We start from the raw sequence: 10,048 nt of genomic DNA on the forward strand, positions 1-10,048 counted from the left end.
TGGCCTTTTCTAGACAGAGTTTCTCTGTGTAGCCTAGCTGTCCTGGAACTCATTCTGTAGACCAGGCTGTACTTGAACTCAGAAATCCACCTGCCTCTGCCTCCCAAGTGCTGGGATCAAGGGTGTGTGCCACCACCAACCCACTCTCCATCACATCATTTGAGCTGAGTCAGGGCTTAAATATTGGGGCTTTCGGGTCTAGAAACAGGAGCAGGACTTTTGACATTTGTTGTGTCCTTTTGCCTTTAGTGTGGGTGTTTTCTGCTTAATATTTGAGCATGAGCTTCCAAGAGCTTTTCAGGGAAGTTATATGCCTCCATACCTGAGTTACAGTCACTGTTTTCTGTGGAGGTTTCTTACACTCTCGTAGTTGATGACAGGTTCAACACTCACCCCTTCTATGGAGGTTTCTTGTACCCCAATTCTGAATGCTTGATCTCCAACTGATTTTTTTTATGGGACAGTTTTCTATGTTTGGTGGGTCTTAGCAATGGGCATGTTGGCACAAAGTCCTGATGAGGTCCAAAGGGACAACCAAAAGGCTGGCATCACCAGGATACCCATGAGACTTCAGACCAGGCTCTACACTCAGCAACATCTTCTACTAGCTCTCTCTCAGACTCCAGGATGACCCAGCCACTGAGGGGCACCTCCCAACTCCACAGTCTCTCTTGCTTTGTTCTGTGCACAGAGTTCAAGTCTCTACAGCTCTTGCCTGTGTCATTTCTTTTTTTTTTTTTTTTTTTGGTTTTTTTGAGACAGGGTTTTTCTGTGTAGCCCTGGCTGTCCTGGAACTCACTCTGTAGACCAGGCTGGCCTCGAACTCAGAAATCCACCTGCCTCTGCCTCCTAAGTGCTGGGATTAAAGGCGTGCGCCACCACCGCCCGGCGCCTGTGTCATTTCTTACACTGTTGAGAACCTGGTTCTCATCTCCTTAAAAAAATAAAAAGTTGAGGCTGGAGAGATGAGTCAGCAGTTGAGAGCACCAGTTGCTCTTCCAGAGGTCCTGAGTTCAATTCCCAGGAACCACATGGTGGCCCACAACCATCTGTAATGAGATCTGATAAACAGACAAACAAACAAAAAACCAATCAACCAAATAAATAAATAGAAGTTTATGGCTGAGCAGTGGCCCACACCTTTAATCCCAGAACCTAGGAAGCAGAGACAGGTGGATCTCTATGAGTTCCAGGCCAGCTTGGTTCACACAGCGAGTTCCAAAGATCCTGCGATCCTGCTTCAAAAAAGAATGCGTATCTATCTATCTATCTATCTATCTATCTATCTATCTATCTATTTATCTACATACATATATATGGTGTGTGTGCTCTGTGTGTGTGAATACCTATAGAAGTCAAAAGACAGTGTTAGATTTCCTGGATTCTGGGTGGTTGTGAGCCACTGTGTAGGTGTTGGAAACCAAACCTGAATTATCTAAAGAGCCATCTTTCCAGATTCCAGTTCTGGGCTTGTTTCTTCACTAGCTAAGGAAGTACTAAATACTCAGGGCCCAGGGACCACTGCAAACAGGTCTGGATGCACTTCCCTGGGAAGGGAACCATGCATCTCCTCAGGAAGACTAGAATCCTGGGCATGTTGTTACAGACAAGAATGGGGTCACAAATTAAGAAATTATCACTCAGCCATGCAGTGGTGGCACATGCCTTTAATCCCAGCACTTGAGAGGTAAAGGCAGGCAGATTTCTGAGTTCAAGGCCAGCCTGGTCTACAGAGTGAGTTCCAGGACAGCTAGGGCTACACAGAGAAACCCTGTCTCAAAAAACAAAACCAAAAGCCAAAAAAAAAAAAAAAAAAAAAAAAAAAAAAAAAAAAAAAAAAAAAAAAAAAAAAAAAAAAAAAAAAAAAAAAGAAAGAAAGAAAGAAAAAAAAGAAAAAGAAAAAGAAATTATCACTTAGCCAGGCAGTGGTGGTGCATGTCTTTAATCCCAGCACTTGGGGGGCCAGCCTGGTCTACAGAGTTCCAGATAGTCAGGGCTATACAGAGAAACCCTGTCTTGAAAAGAAAACAAAAGAAACAACAAAACAAAACAAAACAAAAAAAGAAATTATCACTTAGCGGGGAGGTGGTGGCACATGCCTTTGATCCCAGCACTTATGTGGCAGAGTCAAGCAGATCTCTCTATGAGTTTGAGACCAAGCCTGATCTATGGACTGAGTTCCAGGACAGCCAAGGCTACATAGAGAAAAAAACAAAAATCAAAACAAAAAAACAAAACTAAAAAAAAAAAGTTACCACTCAAATTAAGGGTCACAGGAAGGAAAACTTCACTTGTGGGCAAGAACATCCATTCTAAACTGGCCTCCACCTCACACCCCTAATGTGACAGGTGTGAGGGGTGCTATGGCTGCCCTCCCTGGCTGAGACTCAGCCTCATGATCTATACGCATTAGCTACATTGAAGGAAAGAGACAGGGTACAAGGAGAGAGGTGTATTTTAAGTTAACCATTCCAGGAAATTGTGTCAGTGAGTCAGAGTGTCAGACATACGGACATTCCAAGAAGTAGATTATATCTGAGTGAACAAACACACAGTCCTTGACTCCAGAGCCAAGGGGGAGGACCTGGGAGGAAACAGGCATACAACCACTGAACTTGCTTGATAAAAAAGATTAAGTCCCTCGCGCCACTGGGGATATGTCCCTGTGGGGGCAGTCTCCGCTATTCTCGATGCCTAGATCTGCTTGCTTGGCTCATACATGCTGCTTCTGTCTCCTAGGACTCAGAAATGAGTCCTAGGGCTTCACATTCATTCCAGTGCTGATCTACCTGGGAATGGAGAGACCCAGAGTCAGGGCCAGAGGTCAGCCTAGTGGCTGGGTATGACTCTGGACCTGACATCTTTCTTCCCTTCAACCTGACAGTGCACCTTGGTTGGAGGGAGTTGTGGGCCATTATCGGAGCTAGTGGACTGCTGACCTAAAAAGGTTCTTTTCCGTTGCTTGCTTAGAGCTTGATACCCAGTTCCTCTAGACCCCAGAGAGTGGGGCTGACTCTCTGTTGGCACTGCCTAATGAGGCCTCCCTTGAGCCCTGTGTGCCTAGGGGAGAGAGACAGTTATATGACTGTCTGTATGCTGCAGACCACAGCTGGGAAGCAGAGGCACCAGAAGCCACTCTCTCTTTGTCAGAACCTTTGCCCAGGAGCGGCCTGAGGGAGAGGGGTCTGAAACCCCCGGTCAGACCTGTTCCAGGTCTTATCCTTACCCTCACCTGTCATTCATCCTGACCAAAGTCCAGGCCTGTAAGGAAGGTTTCCTTGTCTTGAACTGGATCCATTTCTCACAAGCTGCATTTGATGCTGGCCTACCTCCATCCCTTGGCCCACACACAGCTGCCCCATTACGTCATGCAGTCTCAGTTTACACGGATGGGAAGTGGGCCTTCAGGAGCTATAGGGAACCCAGTGGGGTGTGCTGCACACAGAGACCCAGATAACCCAGATGGGAGCTGCACAGGATGGAGGCTTCCAGAGTAACCAACCCAGGACTGGGGATCTATCCACCCAGTTTTTCAATTAGAAAATTGGAGGTGGTGATGATAGTGATGTTAATAGTGATGATGGTGATGATAATGGTGGCATCTGTGTACCTTCATACATACACAGGCCCACAAAAAAGTAGAAAGTAAAATGCAGTAAGAATAGAAAAGCATCCTCTTTACAACTAAAAAGCAGCAGTGAATACAAAGACAGCCCTACTCTCTGCATGGCGTGGGTGGTCCGGATCACACAGGACAGTGCACACTCCCTACAGGCATGAGCTGCTGAGGTACACTGAGGCAGAGCAGGTGTGATCCTGTTCTTGGGGTAGAGACCCAGGGCCCTTCAGGAACCCTGTTGGACTAGACTGCCTTCCTAAGACTCTGCAGGAAGCCATCTGCCTAAGAATGTCTGAAGTTTGGGGTGCTTACTTGGCCTCTGACCCTATTCCCACCCTAGAGATCTTACAAGAGGTTCTGTCCACAGGTGATTGCAGGACTTGGGTGAAGGGGATTCAGCTAGCTAAGTTGAACCGTGTAAGCTTGCTTTTGTTCCAGAACGGTTCTTGGATGCCCCCCAGTGGCGACTAGGAACAGTACAGGGGGATGTGAAGTGACCTTTTAGGATGGTACCTGCTGTGAGCAGTTTCCTCTCCTGTAGATTCTTAGGGGCTTGAGTATAAAGAAACTCACTGTGGCTCTTCCAGTAGAGGTACTCACTTCTTTACTTTGGGGGTCTGAAATTTTGTGCATCAAATTATTCTATAGAAAGGGTCATCCAGATCTTGTGGGCCCTGAAGGTAGGATTGCAATCCCATGCCGGGGTGCTGGAGAGGTGGAGACAGATGAACCCCTGGGATTCACTGGCTAAATCAGCTGATATACAGACCAGAGAGAGAGAGACAATTTGTCCCAACACCATCCACCCAGAGCTGACCTCTGGCCTGTGTGTGTGTGTGTGTTTTTCAAGACAGGGTTTCTCTGTGTAGTCCTGGCTGTCCTGGAACTCACACTGTAGACCAGGCTGGCCTCAAACTTAGAAATCTGCCTGCCTCTGCCTCCCAAGTGCTGGGATTAAAGGCATGTGGCCTGGGTGAGTTTTTCAATCATTTTCCAACTCACTTTTTGAGACAAAGCCTCCTGCTGAACCTGGAATTTGCTGACTCACTAGATTAGTTTACCAGCAAGCTGCAGGAATTCTCCAGTATCTGCCTCTGGGACCTTAGATCTGGCATTACAGGTATGTGTTGCCACACCTGGCTTCTAGGGACTGAACTCGGGTCCTCATGCTTATGCAGAAAGCATTCTGCTGATTTAGTCTTCTTCCTGGTACCACCTTCCATCCTCACAAATTTTTAATTAATTTATGAGACAGGATTTCACTATATAGGACTGCTTGGCTTGGCAGTCACTATGTAGACCAAGCAGGCCTTGAACTACAAAGATCCACCTGCATCTGATTGCTGAGTGCTGGGGTTAAAGATACGTTTCACCACTCCTGGCCTCCCTTTTTTAAAAACAAAAACCAACCCCCCCCCCCACCAGTCTGTTTTGCTAGCCTGGTGGCATGGACCTATGATCTCAACTACTTGGAAGGCTGAGGGAGTAGAATGTCAAGTTTGAGACTAGCCTGGGCTACAGAATTGAGTTCAAAGCCAGTCTGGGAAACTTAAGTGAGATGCTGTTTCAAAATGAAAAGCAAAGTAGGGGCTGCGGGTGGGAGGAGAGCTATCTCAGGTTAAGAGTGCTTCCCGGAGAACCACACTGGGCAGCTCACAACTGCTTGTAACTCCAGCTCCATGGGATTCAGCTCCTTCTGGCTCCGTGGGTTACAGCACTCACATATACAAACACACACACATATATGGTCAGGTCACAGGAATGCCCTCCATTTCTGGACTGTAGTTCATTCCACTTGTGGTCAAGCTGACAACTGAGAACAGTCGTCTCGGTTTGGGTGCAGTTATATAATCATTACAAGACACTCATTTTTGTTTGTTTCCTTTTTGAAACAAACAAAATAGCTCTCACCAAATAGCTCTGGTGTCTTAGAACTCTCTATGTAGACCAGGCTGGCCTTGAACTCACAGAAACTACCCTGACTGGGCCTCTGGAGTGCTGGGATCAAAGGCACACACTGCTACCACCTGGCCACTTGCAAGTTTGTTAGTTTTCATCAAATTTGGAAAATGTTCAGATACTGTTTATCCATACAGTTTTGTCTCCTGCCTCCTCTCCTCTGGTATTCAAATTTCATATGTATTATGCTCCTTATCATTGGTTCTGATTTCCCTCAGACTTTCTTTTTTTTTTTAAGATTTGTTTTATGTAAGTACACTGTCTTCAGACATACCAGAAGAGGACATCGGATCTTTTTACAAATGGTTGTAAGCTACCATATGATTGCTGGGAGTTGAACTCTGGGCCTCTGGAACTTAACCACTGAGCCATCTCCTTAGTCCCCATCCCTCATACTTTCTAATTTTGTTTTTTTTTAAAGACTTATTTATTTATTATTATAATAATAATAATATTAATATAAGTACACTTATATACTGTGATATACTGTGAACAAGGAAAGTCTGAAGTACACTGTAGCTGTCTTCAGACACTCCAGAAAAGGGCATCAGATCTCATTACAGATGGTTGTGAGCCATCTTGTGGTTGCTGGGATTTGAACTCAGGATCTTCGGAAGAGCAGTCAGTGCTCATACCCGCTGAGCCATCTCAGCAGCCCTTTTTTTTTTTTTTGAGACAGGGTTTCACTCTATAGCCCAGGCTGTCCTTGAACTTGCAGCAAGTTTGTCTCAGTTTCAAATCAAGGGAAGTGCTGTGATTAGAGGCATGAGCTGTCACATTGTACCCATGCTTTTTAAGGTTTAAAACTTCCAGGTGGTGGTGGCACATGCCTTTAATCCCAGCACTCAGGAGGCAGAGGTAGGTAGGTCTCTGTGAGTTTGAGGCCTGCCTGGTCTACAGTGGGTACAGTGTGAGAGGTGTGATCTATCATTAGTACCTGAGTGATGAGATGGCTAGGGAGAAAAGGCCCTTGCTCCCACAAGCCTGAAAACCTGCCCTGCCCACGCCCAGCCCTCTGATACTGTTTTGTTTTTGTAAAGGTTATTCACTGACATCTTACAGAAGACCAAGACTTAGAAAGATCAGTACTGAGCAAGAGTTGTCTCACTCTTTCCTCAGCCAGGTGGGGGCAGGAACCCTGCTGCACCTCCAGCAAAACAGCCAAGTGAACTGGAACGACTCAGCTTTTAGGCTGGTTGATTTAATGAGAGCATTGTGCTTACCTGTGAGTGACTTGTCACATTGGACCAAGACTTGGTAAGTGCTGATAGCCACATGTGGCCCAGTATGGGTGATGCTGGGCAAGGTACAGGGTCTCTCTGTGCAGCCCTGGCTGTCCTGTAACTCAATCTGTAACCTGGCTGGCCTCTGTGTCCTGAAGGTGTTCGCCACCCCTCCCCCCAACCCTGCTGAGGACCCTATTCAGTAGTTTAGACTCTTTTATTCCTACTAAAAATTCGAGCTGTCCTACTCTTTTTTTTTAGATTTTTGAGACAAAGTCTTACTTTGTATCCTAAAATCAAACCCTTGATCTTCCCGCCCACACCTGCCTAGGGCCAAGCTGCAGGCATGCAGTGTCCCGCCTCTCCCAGAGGTCTGGAACAGATGATGTACATTCTGTGAAAGCCTTTATCACAGCCCTGTCTGCGAATTCTTATGTCTAAGTGAGTTCTGGATCAACGTCTTTCTCTAGTGACCATATTCCGTTGCTGCTTAATCTGTCAGTCATGGAGTGGACACCAGATGATGTGAATTTCCATCGTTGTGGGCTTCATGCAGCCTTCCTGCTCCAGTTTTTGGAGGTGCAGTGGAGTTTTTTTTTTTTTTTTTTCAAGACAGGGTTTCTCTGTGTAGCTCACTCTGTAGACCAGGCTGGCCTCGAACTCAGAAATCCGCCTGCCTCTGCCTCCCAAGTGCTGGGATTAAAGGCGTGCGACACCACTGCCAGGCTGATAGATTCCATTCTTAAAGTTAGCCACCAAGCTCTATTCCCTTATTTGGCCACTTTCTCCTCCTAAGGCTGACTATCAAGGTCCAGCTATTAAAGCCCTATCCAAAAAAAATATACCAACGTGTTCTAGTCTGTTCTAACACAGCCCTTTTCTCTTTAGCCACTAAAACTTTTCTTCCCCCCTCATAATAAAGGATCTGCCTGTGAAAACAGGGGCTTGGGAGCGTTTTGTGCCTAATCTAAAAGAGAACCCCTGCTGCGAGGGGACTCTTACTGCACACAGGTGTGAGGAGGAAAGGGAAGCCTGGGTTTCACCAGACCCCGTGATAGTCCTGGAAAGTGATCACCACTCAGGATGCACATGGCAGGGAAGCTCTTCCCAAGACCATGTAACTGGGTGTTATGTCCCAGCTCCAGTCCAAAAGAGATATTATCAGGCATACAGTTCTACAGTGAGTGAGAAAAGTGAATCCCCACGAGAAGAAATGTAATCGCAGGAGAGTGGTCAACAGCGCAGACAGTCTTGTGTCCGGGCTGCTCTGTAACCTCTCAACAAAGGGCTTACTGCGCATGGTGACTGTGGTCTGAGAACTTTTTTTCGAGACAAGGTTTCTCTGGAATTCACTCTGTAGACCAGGCTGGCCTCGAACACAGAAGTCCACCTGCCTCCCAAATGCTGGGACTAAAGGCGTGCGCCACCACTGCCCGGTGGAAACTTTCTTTCTTTCTTTTTTTTTTTTGGAGTCAGGAACTCACTGTGTAGACCAGAGTGGCCTCAAATAGATATCCACCTGCCTCGGCATCTCGAATGCTGAGATTAATGGCAGGCACTCTCAGGCCAGACTCTCTTCCCTAGGCGTGTGGATCGTGTGGCTGCTGGAGCCAGAGGAGTGGGGCAGGGCCTGGGGTGAGGAGGGGAAGGATAGCGAGGACGCAGTTCAGTTCGCAGGGTGAGTAGAGGGTTCTTGAAGAGAATGAGTGTGCAGAGGAAAGCCAGTGGTCCAGCTCATTTGATCCGACCTCAGTTTCCCTTTCCAAGGACTGGGCTTCCCGTTCCAGCCTCCCTCCGCCGCGCTCGGCCGTTCCTCCCCCAGGTTCTGGCAGCGGCTTCCCGGAAGCGCCCCAGGTCTGTGTCGCTAGCGTTCCAGCAGAGCGGGCAGGTTTCCTCTGACAACCTTCCAATCCTCGAGGGCGGCTGGCAGACACGCCAAGTCCAATCCAACCGGCACAGGACGGAGGGGCTGGACTCCGCGGAGGAGGCGGAGTCTGAGGAAAGAGGCGTGTCTTGGTCGGAGGCGGAGCCAGGGACCTACGCCTGCGCTTTGTGCGAAAGAGCAGGGGTGTCTTCGCACCGGAAGCGGAAGTTGAAACTCATAAACCGGCCTCCGGGATGGTGGATACAGTTAGCGTGGCCCGGAAGCACTTACCGACGAACCGCCCCCTCCTGCCCAATAGTGCTGCGGAGGAACGAGCCACTTCCTTTCTGCGCTCTCGCTGGACCAGTGAGTAGGTAGGCCGCGCGGCGGGCTGTGGGCGCGAGTTGGGCCGGGCCGGGCCGGGCCGGGCGCGGCGTGGTTGGGGAGGTCGCGGTCACATGGCCAGGAGGGCTTGGGGCGGGGGCCATGGGTCTGCTTGGGCCGGCAGACTCGGAGTGCGGGCCTGACCAGCCTCAAGACCCACGTGGTAACTCTGCAGGGACGGCCTCAGAATGCAGAACGACGCCGGCGAGTTTGTGGACCTGTACGTGCCGCGGAAATGGTGAGCATCTGCGGCTCCATTTTTTTCGGCGCCCACTATCCCCCCTCCCTTTCATCCACTGTTCTCTCATGACCTGTTTAAACGCACTGCGGATTTCTTTACTCAGCTCCGCGAGCAACCGCATCATTGCTGCCAAGGACCACGCATCCATCCAGATGAATGTGGCCGAGGTGAGCTGGGAACCCGACGGTGAGGCTAGTCCCCGAGGGAAGGAATTATGAGGCAGTTAGGCCTCTGTCTGGCTCTTCTCATTGGTGTTTCCTAACATCAAGGGTTGACCGAAAGCGTGGAGTGGGGTCGAATCTCCCAACCTCTTCTTTTTTCCCAGGTTGACCGGAACACAGGCCGGTTTAATGGCCAGTTTAAAACCTACGGCATCTGCGGAGCCATTCGCAGGATGGTGAGTTGTGCCTTGTGAATACTTGAGCTGTGAGGGTGTCCATTTCTTTTTGGGGATATAATTTTGGGTCTGCTAAGCAGGGAGCCCAGCTCTGTGAGGATACTCAGGTATCTGTTTTTAATTTTGAAGGGTGAGTCAGATGACTCTATTCTCCGACTGGCTAAGGCTGACGCAATTGTCTCAAAGTAAGTGGGGGAATCTCACATTGGGGTTGAGTGGCTTGGGATGTCCCAAGAAATAATACAGCTTTTAATACTACTTTTTTTCCTTTGTTAGGAACTTTTGAGCAGAAGAAATCAGGAATAATTTGTAACAAATAAAAGCTGTACCTGTGACAGCTAAGTCTGCTTTTACTGTTTTT

At 48.2% G+C, this 10,048-nt stretch overlaps 1 protein-coding gene across 2 annotated transcripts; it reads left to right on the forward strand.

The window, feature by feature from the left end:
• The first annotated feature begins 8,945 nt into the window (after positions 1-8,945).
• Positions 8,946-10,034, forward strand: Rps21 (ribosomal protein S21). Of its 2 annotated transcripts, none has more exons than XM_031372971.1 (6): positions 8,946-9,039; positions 9,225-9,287; positions 9,394-9,457; positions 9,616-9,687; positions 9,817-9,872; positions 9,964-10,034. In XM_031372971.1, the coding sequence occupies exons 2-6, from the start codon at positions 9,238-9,240 to the stop codon at positions 9,971-9,973; spliced, it is 252 nt and encodes an 83-aa protein (XP_031228831.1). In that variant the 5' UTR covers positions 8,946-9,039; positions 9,225-9,237; the 3' UTR covers positions 9,974-10,034. The 2 variants fall into 2 exon arrangements, with proteins under 2 accessions (XP_031228831.1, XP_031228832.1); XM_031372972.1 differs by having other exon boundaries at positions 8,975-9,039; positions 9,204-9,287.
• The last annotated feature ends 14 nt before the right edge of the window (positions 10,035-10,048 follow it).

This window comes from Mastomys coucha, unplaced genomic scaffold (assembly GCF_008632895.1).
Source record: "Mastomys coucha isolate ucsf_1 unplaced genomic scaffold, UCSF_Mcou_1 pScaffold15, whole genome shotgun sequence".
NCBI lineage: Eukaryota > Metazoa > Chordata > Mammalia > Rodentia > Muridae > Mastomys > Mastomys coucha.

What these genes read in the sequence shown, in the direction of transcription:
- Rps21 (XM_031372971.1), top strand. Translation starts at nt 9,238, where the DNA reads ATGCAGAACGACGCCGGCGAGTTTGTGGACCTGTACGTGCCGCGGAAA. An exon ending in CTGTACGTGCCGCGGAAATG is followed by an intron (nt 9,288 to 9,393) that starts GTGAGCATCTGC and finishes TTCTTTACTCAG; the next exon opens with CTCCGCGAGCAACCGCATCA. An exon ending in GCGGAGCCATTCGCAGGATG is followed by an intron (nt 9,688 to 9,816) that starts GTGAGTTGTGCC and finishes TTAATTTTGAAG; the next exon opens with GGTGAGTCAGATGACTCTAT.